The following is a 17,406-nucleotide window of genomic DNA, read 5'->3' on the forward strand; positions in this document are numbered from 1 at the left end:
AAAACTGTAGGGAATTAATTAATAAAAAGGCATTTTTTATGTTGTGCATCTTAGCTTCTGAATTGCAGAGATGTTGCCAGTTCGTCTCACCAAAACAGGGACATGTATCAGTTTATAAACTCCTCAGCGCTGTGTTCACTTACATAAAGCCTGTATTAAGTCCAGTTTTTATTGTCTGTTTTTATAAACTAAACACATATTAGACAGTATTCCTAATAAGCGCTGTTGTTCTGTTATTAAGCTAAATTAATGTTAATCTCATTTATTTATCATAAGTTATATTAACCTTCTCTCGGCTTCACCGCTAACGTGTCCTCGGTTGAGGCGGTGCAGCATTAAAACGTGCCGTTGTGGAGGCAGGAGCGAATACACGCTGTCCAGCCTGAAATGCTGCCCTTTGCCCTTTATTCTCGCAAGTTGTCGTTCTTTTACCTCGCCGCTTCAAAATACCCTCTTCTTAGCTAAAACCTCCGCCACCTGCTCCTTCTTCCTGTACTCGGGTGACGTAACGCTGAGCGCGAATTGCAGTGCGCTGAGTTTTTTAATTACATATATACGATCACTCGAGGCACAGAAAATTACTCTATGATTTTTTTAAATCGAGTAACTCGAATTACTCGAGTAATCGCTTCACCCCTAAAAGAAAGTATTGATATATTAATGTTTTACAATATGTAGTTTTGTAATACTGTATAGATTCTCAAAAATGCACAGTATACTTTTTTAAAAATAATTTATTTCAAATATTTATCCCATTTTCTCCTAAGTTTACAAGGCCAATTACCCAACCCACTCATTAGGACTCCAGGAGGGTGAAGACTATCACATGCCTCCTCTGATACATGTGAAGTCAGCCACTGGTTCTTTTTGAACTGCTGCTGATTCAGTGTTGCTGAGTAGCATCACAGCGCGATCGTAGGAAAGCACAGCAACTTGGCTCAGATACATCAGCTCACAGGCGCCTTGTGCTGAGCGACATCACCCTTCGGAGTGGAATGTGAGGAAAGAGCGATATATACCCACCCAGAGAGAGCAAAGCCTATTGTACGTTCTCAGGGCTCTGGCAGCTGATGGCAAGCTACATAAATGGGATTCAAACCAACAATCTCCCAATCATAGTGGCAGCGCTTAGCCTGCTCGATCACTCAGAGCCTTGCATTGTACACATTTTTACTTAAAGATTAACCAAACAGTGGTTCATTTTGTGTTGTGTTTAAACCCGCCCACTAGATAGCAGTGTTGTATTCTGTTTTCCGAACTGTTATGATTGCTTAGAAAATATCACTTTTATGACTAACAGTGAATAGCACGTGAAATTCAGTCTCAATGACTATATTACAGAAGGAATAAATTAAATAGGCGACAGAATGTAGATGCACTAGAAAAAGTAAGACAAGGAGTATGACCATTGCTCAAATTGCTTCTACATTTTAGCCATTTGCATACGATGACTTTTTCCTGCATTCCAGAAATTCTTACAAGCTGCCACTGCAGAACGAAATATGCCAAATGTCCAGGATTTCGCATCAAACACATGTCAGAGTTTGCAACATAAAAGAGGGAGATGGTGATTGACAGAAGTCTAAAAATGTCTAAACAGGAAGGTAAACACATCAGAAATAGAATCAAGTGATCCAAATATTCTGACAGGGTCCAGAAGCGTCAGGTTTCAATAATCAATTCAGCGTCACACACAGCACTAAAGCCCGGAGCACACACCGAGAGGACTGACCAGTGTCTAACACAGGGGGGCTGAGCATTATTAGGAACTTGCCAATATGATACATATCACAATATGGGGATATTATTCAAAATATCATATATTCAAGGCTTTAGGAAATTTCAGGAAAACTGTCATAGTATAAAAACACACTGTCCTATTTATAAAATTTGAGTAAAAGAAAAGTGGACTTCTGTTTCCTTCCACAGTCAAAAAACATGGAGATCAGGTAAATTGGGTAATCTAAATTGTCCAAAGAAATTGGATATTCTAATTGCACTGATGTATGTGTGTCAATGTGTGTAACGTTATATCTCTATGCCCAGATATAGATTGCCTCGCTGTCCTGGGTAAATGCCAAAGAGCCTCCAGCTAGACGGTAGTTTCTGGTTGCGCTGTGCGCAATTGGCTGCTGCTTCTCACCGTTGTGTGTGTATGAGTCCCAGTATTAGTTAACTAAGTTAAGTTAAGCTAAGATAAGTAAACATGGGGATCGCAGACAATGTGCTGTCATGGTTCAGATCGTACCTCACTGGGCGCTCGTTCAAGGTGTCGTGGCAAGGACAGCTGTCCTCAGCCCGCTCCTTATCCACTGGGGTTCCCCAAGGTTCGGTACTGGGACCCCTTCTCTTCTCCATATACACCACCTCTCTTGGTCAGGTTGTCCGCTCACACGGATTTTCCTACCATTGCTTTGCGGATGACACCCAGCTATACCTGTCATTCTCACCTGAAGATCACTCAATCTCTGCACGGATATCGCAGTGTCTCTCTGACATATCCTCATGGATGAAGGAGCATCACCTTCAATTAAATCTCTCAAAGACTGAACTTCTGGTTATACCAGCAAAACCATCTTTTCAACACAACTTCTCTATAAGTATCGACTCTCTCTCTCTCTCTCACCGACAAAGGTTGCTAGGAACCTGGGTGTTCTGGTTGATGACCAACTCTCCTTCACGCACCATGTGGCCTCAGTTGCTCGGTCCTGCCGCTTTGCGCTCTATAACATCCGAAAAATTAGACCGTTCCTGACACAACAGGCCACCCAACTCCTGGTGCAAGCGGTCGTCATCTCACGCCTCGACTACTGCAATGCCCTGCTAACTGGCCTCCCGGCCTGTGTAGTAAAACCACTCCAAATGATCCAGAACGCAGCAGCACGTCTGGTCTTCAACCAGCCAAAACGGGCACATGTCACCCCGCTGCTCATTGAGCTCCATTGGCTACCAGTTGATGCTCGCATCAAATTCAAAGCTCTTACAATCGCCTACAAGGTGATGACAGAACAGGCTCTTTCCTATCTGCACTCGCTCCTGAAGGCTTACGCTACCTCCCGGCCGCTGCGCTCCTCCAATGAACGTCGCCTTGCTTTGCCAAACATTCACACAAAGCAATCCAGACTGTTCTCATACAGAGTTCCCCAATGGTGGAACAAACTACCTTCCACTACCAGATCAGGAGAATCTCTCGCTATCTTTAAGAAACTCCTGAAGACAGAGCTCTTCAAAGAGCACTTACTCTCTTAACACCTCTAACACACTAACTACTTCTAACCTAATTTCCTTCTTCCCCTCCTTCACTCCTCTATCCTATTATTCCCCTTGCCCTCCTTTTATCCCTATCCAAAGATGTTTTACCTTTAAACTATTTTACATTGTACTTGACTATTGTAAGTCGCTTTGGACAAAAGCGTCTGCCAAATGTAATGTAATGTAATGTAATGTAATGTAAACAAAACCGTAATTAAAAAAGACTTTCTTTTTAAGTCAAACGAGTACTGAATGTTAATCCACTCAGATTTCTCTCCTGAAAAGTGTTTATTTGGGTGAGTAAAGCACTTCAGTTTATTTACAATGAACTTAGATTCCCAAAAATTTTCAGTGCTAAGGCTGGAGCATTAGCATTAGTGGCTAACCATTAGTGGGTAATGCTATACTGCTCCAGCAGTGCTAGCCGGGGTTAGCAGCAGGCTACAGGCTGATAATACTCACCTCTGAATGGGGAAATAGGGGTTAGCGGCTAATGCTAATGCTACTCCAGCCCTGGTGCTGGAGAACTAAACTGAAAGTCCTGTATAATGCTGTTTTTCAGCTGAGTGGCTTTAATGCTTCTTACAACTTGACTGGTAAAATGTATACATAAGAAGCACTGGATTAAAAGGTGCACTGATGATATTTGGGAAAATTAAAAGTTTTAAAGAGCGCCTTATAGTGTGAAAAATACGATAATTAATTTTGTAGTAGTAAAAAAAAAACGAATATGTGCAACATTAAGTAGTTAGAAGGCAAAATTTAAGACTTTGAGGTGACGAGGTGAGGTAATATGAATAGGTATGATCAGATAGACGGAAAAAGTAAAGGTCTAGTCAGACTGTAAAAACTATGAGCATTGCTGATTCACAGTGGATGATGATCACAGCTGTATTTGTTAATTGTTCAAATGGTCTCCCACCCTGGGTAACATCAATCCTGCTAGAACAGAGCTTTAGTCCACCTGTCTGTGTAACTGAGTAATGAATGTGCTGGACAACAGAAATGAATGGCCTCCGTGATGCATAGCCAGGAGACGGAAAACGGTGCATACCGCTGAGCCTAAAGCTGGGCAAGGACAAAATGTGTTTCAGCACAGTTTGCCTCTGTTAAATTGCTCTACCCAGCAGCTAAAACACTGTGGTTAACACCTCCCACAAGGACCTTCACAGTAGCAGATAGCAACAACATTTTCTCACTTAGTAGAGAAGTTCTGTGAGTACTGGGCTTGAACATTTTGGGCTATGCTGGGTAAACTTTGTTAAAACTCAATAGTGTCTGAATCACATCTCACTGATTGTATTTACAGTGTAATGTGTGATTCTAAATACAGCTCTGAAAAAATTAATCAGTTTCTCAGATTTTGCTATTTATAGGTATATGTTTGAGTGAAATGACCATTGAAGACATGTCGTTTTATTCTTAAAAATATTATTAAAAACTACAGACAACATTTCTCCAAAATTTCAAATAAAAATATTGTCATTTAGAGCATTTATTTGCAGAAAATAAAAATGGCTGAAATAACAAAAAAGATGCAGAACTTTCAGACCTCAAATTATGCAAAGAAAACAGGTTATTGTTCATAAAGGTTTAAGAGTTCAGAAATCAATATTTGGTGAAATAACCCTGGTTTATAATCACAGTTTTCATGCATCTTGGCATGTTCTCCTCCACCAGTCTTACACACTGCTTTTGGATAACTTTATGCCACTCCTGGTGCAAAAATTCAAGCAGTTCAGCTTGGTTTAATAGCTTGTGATCTTCTTCTTGATTATATTCCAGAGGTTTTTTAATTTGGTAAAATCAAAGAAACTCATAATTTTTAAGTGGTCTCAATTTTTCAGAGCTTAAGCCTGCGTTTACATGCAAGGTCCACCATGATTCATCAGGATCCCCAAGGCCAGTCTAAAATCCATACATTATGTAATGTCTGATCAGACTTAACTCTTTGTGGAGTTAATTTGAAAGCACTGATTGATGTATTTTAAAATTGATGTACTGAAGGATTCCAAATCCAATCTAGCATAGCATCTCTCTTTCTCTCTGGGGTGACCTGTCTTGGTTCGATATATAAACACTGGCTTTATTAAAGAAGTCTTACTGGTGTAGCTTTTTAGCTCTTTGTGCTTGTACTGGGCTGCTTCTGTGGTGCCATTTGCTACATGACAAATAGTGGCCTTTGGGATAATTGCTATTGCTTTTTTCTATCATAATTCCAGAGCAACAAGAAAATATTGGCATTTGAATGATTAACTCCTGCACACCAACACATATGCCTTATGTTGACTGACAGATGGGTTTGTGATGTTTCCTCAGTGATTAAATGTCAGTGCAAACTGCACAAATACACACCAATAAATAACAGTGATTATGTGAGTATTGTAATGTGTAACGGACAAGGTGTGAAAATTGGTCATTGTAGCTTTTAAAGCTTAAAACATTAGCTTTCCATAACCTCAAAATAAAGGCTAATAAATGACGCCTGGTTTGGCCATTTGGTCCCAGAAAAAACAGTTTCTTCTTTCTTTTCTTCTTTTTGAAGCACCTTTTGATAACACTCAGCAAAATACTTTATTTATTTCTTATTTATTTATTTGGTTTGTTTGTTTGTTGGTTTATTATGTTTTTTTAATCTTTAAAATCTGTAGTTTAAATTCATTTTTAGGAGCATTTCTTCCCAGCATATCTTGATGGCAGTAGCAGTACAATTTAGATTATGCCATTATGATTTAATTTTATCGCTGTCAATAAAAAACAAGTGTTTTAAAAACAGCAACTTTATAAGAGAGAGAGAAACCATCTTACCTCTCAAGGAAAATCAATGTAAAAAGCGTTTACTTCAGGTCATTTTGGAGAATTTCTATTAGTTTCTTTGATTTTACCAAATTGAAAACTTCTAGAATGTAATCAAGAGGAGGATGGATGATCACAAGCCATCAAACCAAGCTGAACTGCTTGAATTTTTGCACCAGGAGTAAAGCAGCATAAAGTTATCCAAAAGCAGTGTATAAGACTAGTGGAGGAGAACATGCCAAGATGCATAAAAACTGTGATCAAAAACCAGGGTTATTCCACCAAATATTGAACCAACATTTAATGTTAAATTGTTGTGCTGATGTTGAAATGTTAACATTGAATCAACATAATGTCCTCAACCTTCTTCCTTTTGAGTCAGCATTTTACATTTCATCACCATATCATTTGTAAAAACGGTTGGATGGAGGAATGAAAAAGTGAGCTATGGTTTATTAAAGGTTGACCGGATGAAGTTGAAACAACGTTGCTATATCAATGTTGATTCAACCATAACATCAATGTTGACGTTATCTGTTTCTTCTTTTTTGGTGGACAATGGCAAACAATATTGAAGATGCTGTACTGCTCATGAAGAAAAAAGAGTGGATTAAAAATGTATTTATGTTTAGAAAGTGCATGTGTTTACTATTGGTCCATTTATTAAGAATGTTAGAAACAGTGTAAAGCAAATTATGTAAGAAAACTAACAATCAACAAATATGGAGATATAGTATAATACTACTGCTTTTACTACTGTTAACATTTCAGATTCTCCAAGTTAATCTTGAATTTGTGGAGATGTTCCAGTGCAAGTTTCCTACATAAAACTCAGAAATTCCTACATGCCTGTACAAATAGAGTGTGTATCTTTGTTGGTAATAATGTTAGATGTTCTTGTAGTCTGTGTCTTTATTCCTACAGCATACAGCACTCAGTATGGCCTGCAAAATGTAAACACATTCATCATAGCTGTTACTATTCTACACTTCCGCACTAGTGTCTGCAGAAATGTTAAGTGTTGGACTCATTTTAAAGCATACAAACATATCAAAACAGCACATGCACAGATTAAAAACAGCTATTTGTAGAGTAAATTAATTAAATTACACAAACATCCAAGCTGAATAGTGAGTGCTGCTTAATATTATTCTGTACATATTTATACATAAATATAATAGAAATATTACAGCAACATCGTTCCTGCTTCTACACTCATTGTAAGCTCTATGGATTATACAGGAACACTTTGTAGTTCTATATTACAGATTGTAGTCCTCCTGTTTCTCTGCATGCCTTAATATTATTATCCTCCTTTCACCCTGTTCTTAAATGGTCTGGACCCCACAGGACCCCACGTATAGCAGGTATGATTTGGGTAGTGGAGCATTTCATCACGGCAGTGCCACTGACATGGTGGTTTGTGTACAAGTTTGTGTATGTTGTTCTGGTATGTGTGGATCAAACACAGCAGTGCTGCTGGAGTTTTTAAACACTATGGTGTTAATGTTAAACTGAGAATAATACTCCAACCAGAAACATTCAGCCAACAGCATCCAGTTGGCAGCATCATCCAGTGACCACTGATAAAGACCAGGTCGGCCAGCTAGGCAGGAGTATCTAATAGTGGACAGTGAGTGCACACGGGGTTTAAAAACTCCAGCAGCACTGCTGTGTCTGATCCACACATACCAGCACAACATGCACAAACATACTACCACCATGCCAGTGGCACTGTAGTGCTGAAATGATCCACTACCCAAATTATATTATATTATATAATATATAGTATATATTCTACGGTTCCTGCTGTGGTTCTGGAACCTACTTTTGTTGGTGGAAATGCGTTGAACCGTTTTAAAATTAGGTGACAGTGAACCAATGGACGTCTGATGACCTTATTGGCGAGTGTATGAAACAACTAACAGTGCTTTATTGTATTAGATGCACATGAGAAATCAACAAACTCTGCATGAACATCCATCTTGGGTTGATTTATTAATTGCTTAATGCCAGCTTTGCAGAATCTGAATCAGGAAAGTCACAGTTGATCTTGTTGTCATAGGAACCTGCTGGTAAGGGGCAACTTTGGAAGCTGTGTCCTCCAAAAGAACATCTCTTACGATCCCTTTATACACTTTGTCCACACAGCCGGCTAAGGAGATTTGACAATAGTCAACTGGAAAGCTAGGCCTAGGTTTTTTTAGGAACAGCTTTGACGAGTGTCGTATTAGTGGTGGTCCCTTTTCATGACAGGACAAGGCAGAGGTGACAGTCAGCAATCGTCTGTAGTGTGACTGTATACATCTTCATCCATGCATTTTTTTCCTGCCTTCACTCTCATTTCTGTTGTATATCTCACCTCTGCTTCAGTACGGTTAGAACATGCCCCTCTGTTTGCCTCCGTGTTTGCTGGCTTTCTCTGTGCTGGAGGTGAGTCAGCCTCTTGGACTTCGCTCTTAATCAGAGTCACTGTGAGCTTCAGTGTGTGACACATTCCTGCCTGTGAGAGACATTCCCCTTGCTCTCTCTCTCTCTCTCTCTCTCTCTCTCTCACGCTCCTTTGCCGCAGGGCTGTGGCACAAAGGTGGAGGATGGCTCCCGTGCATTCTGGGCCACAAGATGTGTCAGGTCCAATTGTCATGTGGCCCATTTGTTCTTCCATGTGGTTCCTGGCAGTGGCACATGGCTATCCTGCATTCTGCCTCGGCACGCAGGAACACGGCACATGCCTCGCATGAGGAACGCAGTGTTTTCTCAGACCTACCAAGATGCTGTTTTCTTCACTACACGTTTTCTCTTTGTATTTTTCCCTTCTCTCCTCCTCTCTCTTCTTCTGTTCTTTATAGGGAACACAATGAATACGTGTAAACAGTGTTGAAGTAAGTCACCTTAGATCTTTTTGTAATGCTAAAATGTATAATAAATGGATGAAACACCTTGATATTAGGTTTTTACCAGATACCACAAGTTTGCTATCAAGAACAAGCGAAGTATTACATTTAATGCCAAAAAATAACACACAAATAAGTAGTTTCTGCAATGGAATTAAACTTTATGTTCATACCCAGTTTATACACAGTTGAACTTTTTTAAACTATTTTAAAGTTCAGACACGCCTTAAATTTTGTAGATTAATACTAAAGTTATCCAAACTATGAAGAAAACATATTTGTTTTATAGAACATATGAAATAAATTTCTTGAAACAAAATAATAGACCACTTAAAAATGATTAGTTCCTTTGATTTTACCAAATTGAAAACCTCTGAAATATAATCAAGAGGAAGATAGATGGAGAACATGCCAAGATGCATAAAAAACTGTGATCAAAAACCAGAGTTTTTTTATTGAATCAACATTTAATGTTAAATTGTTGTGTTAACGTTGAAATGTTAACATTGAATCAACATAATGTCCTCAACCTTCTTCCTTTTGAATCAGCATTTTACATTTCATCACCATATAATTTTTAAAAAACTATTGCATGAAGGAATGAAAAAGTGAGCTATGGTTTTTCAAAGGTTGAACAAATATATCAATGTTGATTCACTTTTCAGAATCAACGTAGATTCAACCTTAACATCAACGTTGATCAACGTTGATTCAGCGTTTATTCAACGTTTATTCAACGTCAGTTGAATACTGACAGCTGTCAGTATATTTAAAATCTGTTTCTTCTTTTTTGTTGGAAAATGGCAAAAAATATTGAAGATGCTGTACTGCTCATAAAGTAATAAAGTAAAATGTGTTTATGTTCAGAAAGTGCATGTGTTTACATAAAGTGTAGTCTTTAAACACCAATGAGATCTTGTTAGATCTTTTCAGGAAATCCAATATGATAAAGCCGTACGAGGCAAACAGAGTACTGACTCACCCAATAGTGCAAGAATATTTAATATTATTCTCTAGAATTACCAGTGCACAGATTATGTGTGGTTATTTATTATATATCTATATTTATATAAAATCGTCTCAATTCATAATTCTGGACTTCTTGTTACACAAAGGCAAGAACCTCAAAAGACTTTATATTGTCTTTATGTCCAGAGCTTCCAAACTGTTATCACTGATATCACACTGATAAAATGTGTGTCATCATCAGCAACAACAGCCATCTATTCAGCTAATCTGCTGTATTTGGCAGTTCTTTGGCTAAACAGTCTTTGTCAAAGTTAAATACTCTACACAAACACACACAAAGCTGCCCGAGAGTGTGAGTGAGAGAGAGAGAAAGAGAGAGAGAGAGAGAGAAAGAAAGAGAGAGAGAGAGAGAGAGAAAGAAAGAGAGAGAGAGAGAGAGAGAGAGAGAAAGAGGGCGAGTCAGATTGTGTTCTGTAAGGAGCTGACAGATGCACTGCTGTCCTCGCTCGTTGTTCACGTTTCTGCACCCATTACCCATCTGACTGTCTGTGGTTCATTCTTCACTTGGTTCTTCATTCCTCTTCTCCTGAGCTCGGTGCTCTCTCTTTCTCTCCAGGGTGAAAGAAGCTGATTGAGGCTCAGAGGCTCCACTGTACTTACAGAGAAAGAGCCCAGCAATTAACACACACACACATACACACACACACACACACACAGACTCAGAACAGCAATTAAGCGTTCAGATAGGTCCACATTAGTTTTAGAGAAAGAGAAATTGAGAGGGAGAGAGGGAATGGAAGGGAAGCATATTTTCATTTGTTTTTTTAACAATTGATTACATAAGTTAATTTTACATTTTTTTTCTACTGATTAACAACTTTTTGTTTCTAAATTATTGTAAGATTATATGGTAATCATTTTTAAATCATATTATTCAATTGTTTTAAACACTGTCCAGTATGTTTAAGCTTTTTTTTTTTGCTGAACAGGTAATCACTGACCTTCAGTAAGGTTGCTCACCATAGTAATTTACCACTGCCACTAGCGTAGTAGAGACGAGCATTTTGGACATTGCAGTCGTGTATATATATCATCTTCGCTTGTCACTGTGTGTCAATCTGGCAACCCATGAGCATGAGCTTTGCATCTGGTGGGGCTGAAAACTCTATCCAGTGTTTGGAAATTTGACCCCTGTAGACATTTCACACACATGCTCGCATTTATTACTGATTGTCACACAGGTCAATGCGTTGTTTTTTAGCTTCCACTGGTACATGGACATGACAAAAAACATGAAACATGGTACTAGTTCTTGTCCCCTGAGTTTTGACATTTCAATGTATGTCTCTCTCGCAGGGTTCATATGGTCATGAAAAACCTGGAACAGTCATGTAGTTTGAAAAAAACAATTCCCAGGGCTGGATAAGTTTTGAAAAAATAAAAATACCCAGAAAGTTTTGGTGAAGTCATGGAAATTTGCAGTCAAAAAATGTGTTTCCATTTATCGACTGAGAAAAGCAATTTTGAGCTAAAAATCATCAGCTCAGATTTAGCTCAGTAATATAGCCATACACTAAGGAGCTTTCAGGATATGACACACATTTTATTATTATTAAAGATTGTGTTAACATTCCTTAGCAATTATAGTTTTAGTTGATTTTTAGTTTTTTTGTCCATGTCTGCACTGATGTTTTAAAGATCGTATGGTCATTAAAATTTTTTAAATATGCCTAAAAGAAATGGAAAAGTAATGGAAATGTATTGGTTAAAAAGTTTATGAACCCTTATTCTTGAGAAGCCTCTTACTGATTGCTGAAATGTGCAGTTGGTGTTTTTATATTAACTGAAGTTTATAATTAAAATAATTCTCTTCCAGAATACAAAAATATAAAAAAGCATCAGTGATATATTTTGCAGAATATAATCACAGTAAGGTTTAGCAGTAAAACTGAACGGATCGAACAGCTGTTGCATTATTCAAATAGCAGCACCACTAGAGCATCACAACGTGTCCACCCTGTCATGATTGTGAGAACTCGCTAATGGCATGTGACAAATTCATATGCATATCAGTCAGAAATTCTGCCAAAATCTGTGTCGCAATACGTTTGTCATTCAGGCTGACTTTGAGAGCACGCTGTGTTGATAGGTTTCTTCTCGTTTTGCTGTTGGTAAAAGCAACCACTTGTAAATAATTCCCAGGACCACACAGGATGTGAAATTCTTCTTTAATCTCAGAATCATTTTGCTAAGTTCTCACTCAGTATCTCTTGAAACTAATCATGTCAGTCAGTCTAATTGCCTAATCTTTTCATCATTTCTACCCTGGCCCGATATATTTTACCGTGATGTCAGAAACCTCATTCCTCTCGGAGGGCTGGCAGTTTGGCGAAGATAATTAACCTAATTTTAGCTCTTTGTGTGAATGTCAGCAAAATTGCAGCGTGAGCCTGTCAGCTCAACTTAGCTTGAGTCAGAGAGGTTATGTAAGCTTGTCCTCCTAATTCATCTTCCCCTTCCCCCTCTTTGTCTTCCAGCGGCAGACGCAGTTCCCGTGAGGAAAGATGGAGAGCAGGTAAGAAATCCTCTTAAACAATTTCCATTTGCTTAGGCTTTTTAAACTTCACGTATTGTAGTATGTTATAGTTTAGCTTCGATCTGGCCAATTACATTTTGAAGATTGTCCATATTTCACTGCCAAACTTATAAGCTGCTAATTAAATAAAGTTAACAAGGTCCTGTTAGCATTTTGTAAAGTAGAGCATACTACAAGGTGTCCACTGGATCCACAATGGTGATTTTATTGATCAGTCGCCATGCTACACAATGCTAGCATGTTAGTAAAATGGTTGCCAAATAGGTAACTAAGAACTACTTTCCCTGATTAGACTTTCAAAGTGTAATTGAGAATTTGCATAGTATACATACATATTAAACACTGTTTTACTGTTTTCAGACGACCATACCATCATTCTAAAACTCACACATACATATATATATATACATTAAATATATATATTGACATATACAATACAAAAGAAAAGCTAATGACAGTATTCCAAGCTTTGAGTACAGGAAAAAACATTTCACCATTTTCTGGAATAAGTGTAAGTGAGAACCTCTCTATAAAAGTGAAAAAAGGCTGCAAAGATCTTTTACATTTAGAAAGAGAACTCATTCTCAGTCTTAAAACAAAGTAGCCATGTTTCTTTCTGACAGCTTTTACTTGTTACCTGAGCCACTGCAGTACTGCTAATGGCACTGATACAAGAGCTACTGTGAACATGGGGGTATCACAACAGAAAACTCAGTCTTTATCTAATCATTCACTTCTGACAAGATAAATAAAAATAATAGGACACCACACCACAATGCACATTTTAAGAGTACTGTACCACATGCTTAATGTTATTATATGTTCTCACCAGAGCTGTCTCTGTGACTTACAACTTACAAGTTGTTGCTTTACACTTCAATCTTTATTCCTTAGTTTCAGATTGAAGATGTACATACCCAATTACAACATTTCTGTCACTGTCCAACCTACTAAAGACCCTGACTGTGTATCTATTGTGGTGTCAGCTTAGAAGAACTGGGAAGTAATCTTGGATGGAAAACAAGAAGCTCTTTTATTAGCAATTGAGGCAGAACATCTCATTGAGTTGCTACATAAATCAAGGAGCAATTGATTCATTAAGCAGTGACTCACTAAGCATAGCTTATACACACGTACACACAGCCTGGCAAGGTCACAAAACCTGAAACCCTGTTTAGCTGCAAACCCGGGATTTATTACTCTGCTCAGGATACATACTGAACCGTGGTGGGTGCCGCAGTGTGTGTGTGTGTATATGTATATAATTCAATTGTACTTGCTCACTATTATAGATCCTACTTTTCCTAGTTTAGAGTTCTCAGCCATTTGGTGAGTCTTTATTGAAGGTTATCTAATCTCTCTCACTGCATTCAGTTTGCTCATATCAGGAGGGATTTGTAGTTCAGCAGATGTCCCTCATAGTTTTAATATTACTGTTGCTATGGACACCAGCCTGCATGCACTGATTAAATGCACACATGATTGGGCCGTGAGTGACTAGACAGTTAGTGTACACCGTATACTTCATGCACACATTTGAAGGCTAGTTGTACTGGTCCAGGGTGTTGGACTGGTCCAGTGGAGCAGTGGCAACTGTGGAAGATACAGCTCTGAAAACATATAAGAGACAATCAGTTTCTCTGTTTATAGGTATATGTTTGAGTAAAATGAACATTGTTGTTTTATTCTATAAACTACAGACAACATTTCTCCCAAATTCCAAATAAAAATATTGTCATTTAGAGCATTAATTTGCAGAAGATGAAAAATGGCTGAAATAAAAAAAGATGCAGAGCTTCAGACGTCAAACTACGGAGAAAGTGGTGAGCACCGCTTACTAAGTCGTGAGCACCACATACTAAGTCGTGAACACCACATACTAAGTCGTGAGCACGACTTACTAAGTCGTGAACACCACATACTAAGTCGTGAGCACGACTTACTAAGTCGTGAGCACCACATGCTAAGTCGTGAGCACCACATGCTAAGTCGTGAGCACCACATACTAAGTTGTGAGCACCACATACTCAGTCGTGAGCACCAGATAATAGTAGCTAGCAAGCTATAGTTTAAACTGGCATATGTTCCACAGTGTAATGTGATTAACTAGCTAGATTAGCTAATGTTATCTATATTTCATTGTGAAATGTTTTATCTAACGTTAGCTTGGTTAGCTTATGGTAACTACTTTATTTCAGTGAGGAATGTTTTAGCTAACATTAGCTTGGTTAGCTAATGGTAACTACTTTATTTCAGTGAGGAATGTTTTAGCTAACATTAGCTTGGTTAGCTAATGGTAACTACTTTATTTCAGTGAGGAATGTTTTAGATTACGTTAGCTTGGTTAGCTAATATTAACTACTTTATTTCAGTGGGAAATGTTTTAGCTAACGTTTAGCTAACGTTAGCTAACCCTAGCTAAAACATTTCACATTGAAATAAAGTAGTTAATATTAGCTAACCAAGCTAATGTTAGCTAAAACATTTCACATTGAAATAAAGTAGTTAATATTAGCTAACCAAGCTAATGTTAGCTAAAACATTTCCCACTGAAATATAGATAATATTAGCTAACCTAGATAGTTAATCACATTACACTGTGGAACATGTGCCAGTTTAAACTATAGCTTGCTAGCTACCATTATCTGGTGCTCACGACTTAGTATGTGGTGCTCACGACTTAGTATGTGGTGCTCACGACTTAGTAAGTCATTCTCACGACTTAGTATGTGGTTCTCACGACTTAGTAAGTGGTGCTCACCACTTTCTATGTAAAAAAAAAAAGAAACACCACGTCCCTTTAGGGACTCCGTATCAAACAATGCAAAGAAAACAAGTTAATGTTCATAAAGTTTTAAGAGTTCAGAAATCAATATTTGGTGGAATAACCCTGACTTTTAATTACAGTTTTCATGCATCTTGGTATGTTTTCCTCTACCAGTCTTACATACTGCTTTTGGATAACTTTATGCCTTTACTCCTGGTGCCAAAAGTAAAGCAGTTCAGCTTGGTTTGATTGCTTGTTACATTGTCTGGTTGTTTGTTCAGGGTGATCCTGTACAGAGTCCTGAATGTCATATTTCAAATTATGATAGTTTCTCATATTCTTGAATTATGTTAATTGTTAATTGTTGAGTTTTTTGTTTCACCCTTATAAAAAAACTGCAAGTTTGTATCCCTTATGTCCTTTTGGGGCTCTTTTCTCCAGAGTGTCTCTGAAATCAATGACTTCATATTGAGCATTCGAACAAACCCCTCATTTGAAACATTATTCAGTGTCTTGGTCCCAATTTTACTACTATAATATATTTTTTAAACTTACATTTATGCAAGACATCAGTTCTCACAAATAGATGCTTTTATTGATCTTGGAAGTTGCCATTGATTTTTATGTAATGCCAAATAATTCTTGCCTGAAAGACAAGACAGATATTTTATTACCCTTTTTAGTCATTTAGCTCCATTCACCCTATTTGGTAAGGACTTTAGCATTGATTAGCCATTTTTCTGCGTAATGGAAAGATCAGTATAGGCTATGTGTAAAACTTTGCCTCTGCTTCCATTTAAAATAAAGCAATAAAGATGTGACTGAATTGTCGATGCAGCAAACAAAAGAGCATAAGGGGAGGTCTTATAAGAACAGGTAGAACCTGGTGATTGGTTGAGATATGATGAGTGTTGAGCATTGGAATTTCCTGCTAGAGCTAGCGCTGAAGCTTATAGTACTTTGTCTTTTTTAATAAAACATAGTGTCTTAAATGTGCCCTACCAAACAGCTGAAGTTAAAGGTTTAAAAAAACAGAAAGGCCAGATTAGACTGCTAGAAAACAAAAAGCCTTCCTACATTTTTTGGACAATATAACCAACAGTATAGAGAAGGAAATAAAGGGTTCTTGACTCAAAGCTCACCACAAAGAATCATCTGTCAAACAGGGTCAAGGCACAGTTATAGTAGGGCATGCGTGGCCTCCAACAGAACTGGGTCTCTGGTGCTTACTGATGATGTGACTGCTGACAGAAGTAGCAGGTTGAATTCTAAAATGTACAGAGCTTGACTTTCTGGTTAGATTGAATCTACAGTACAGCTGGATAATGAACCAAAATGTATCATAAAATCCTCCCAAGAACTTTTTATGGCAAAGAGACAGAATGTTCTTTTAAAGTCAGTCACCTGACCTCAACCCAACTGAGCATGCATTATACTTACTGAACACAAAACTGAAAGAAACACCCATAAATAAGCAGTACCTGAAATTAAAACTGCTGTTAAGGCATGGAAAAGCATCTTAAGGTAGGATATTCAACATTTTAGGTGGTGTCCAGCAGTTCCAGATTTCAGGCACTCATTGACTGCAAAAGATTTGCTTCCAAGTATAAAAAAAATCATCTTTAATTTTCCTTGAACCTGTAACGTTCTGTGACTATGTTAAAGTGACTGTAATTCCAAAACCATTTTATATTACTACAAATCTAATATAGATGCATGGAGACTGTGCTGTAGTGCAATAAATCCTATAGTTAGCTGTCTACATCTTGTTGGCATTGATTTTTTTTTGTTGTTGTTTGTTTCTCAGCCCCTGACTTCTGCTGTTAAGGGACCCTGTGCAACTTGCATAGTTTGCGTTTAGGTTAAACTGGTACAATCTGTATAAAATGTACAACTTGGCAGGCAACACATTAATTTAGGATTCATTTATGCATCATACAGTGATGGAAAAGTTGATCAAATTTTATCAGATATCAGTCAAAATCAAGTTGTTTCTCCAAATTTAAGAAGAAATGACCCTTTATTGACAGACTCACACTTCCACTCATAACAAACATCTTAAGTACTCAGTAGACAGTCCTTTTTCTGTTGTGACTTCCTGCAAATAAGATGCACCTTAAACTATTTCTCAT

General features: G+C 37.8%; 1 protein-coding gene across 4 annotated transcripts in view; it reads left to right on the forward strand.

Moving 5' to 3' along the window:
- The window catches only part of fam131ba (family with sequence similarity 131 member Ba), a 66,101-nt gene that overhangs the window by 19,597 nt on the left and 29,098 nt on the right, over positions 1–17,406 (forward strand). For all 4 annotated transcript variants that reach the window (XM_022666140.2, XM_022666142.2, XM_022666141.2 and 1 more), the window contains exon 2: positions 12,449–12,486. In XM_022666140.2, the coding sequence (XP_022521861.2) occupies positions 12,449–12,486 (38 nt within the window). The remainder of the gene's footprint in view (positions 1–12,448; positions 12,487–17,406) is intronic.

Source organism: Astyanax mexicanus, chromosome 3, assembly GCF_023375975.1.
Source record: "Astyanax mexicanus isolate ESR-SI-001 chromosome 3, AstMex3_surface, whole genome shotgun sequence".
Taxonomy (NCBI): domain Eukaryota; kingdom Metazoa; phylum Chordata; class Actinopteri; order Characiformes; family Acestrorhamphidae; genus Astyanax; species Astyanax mexicanus.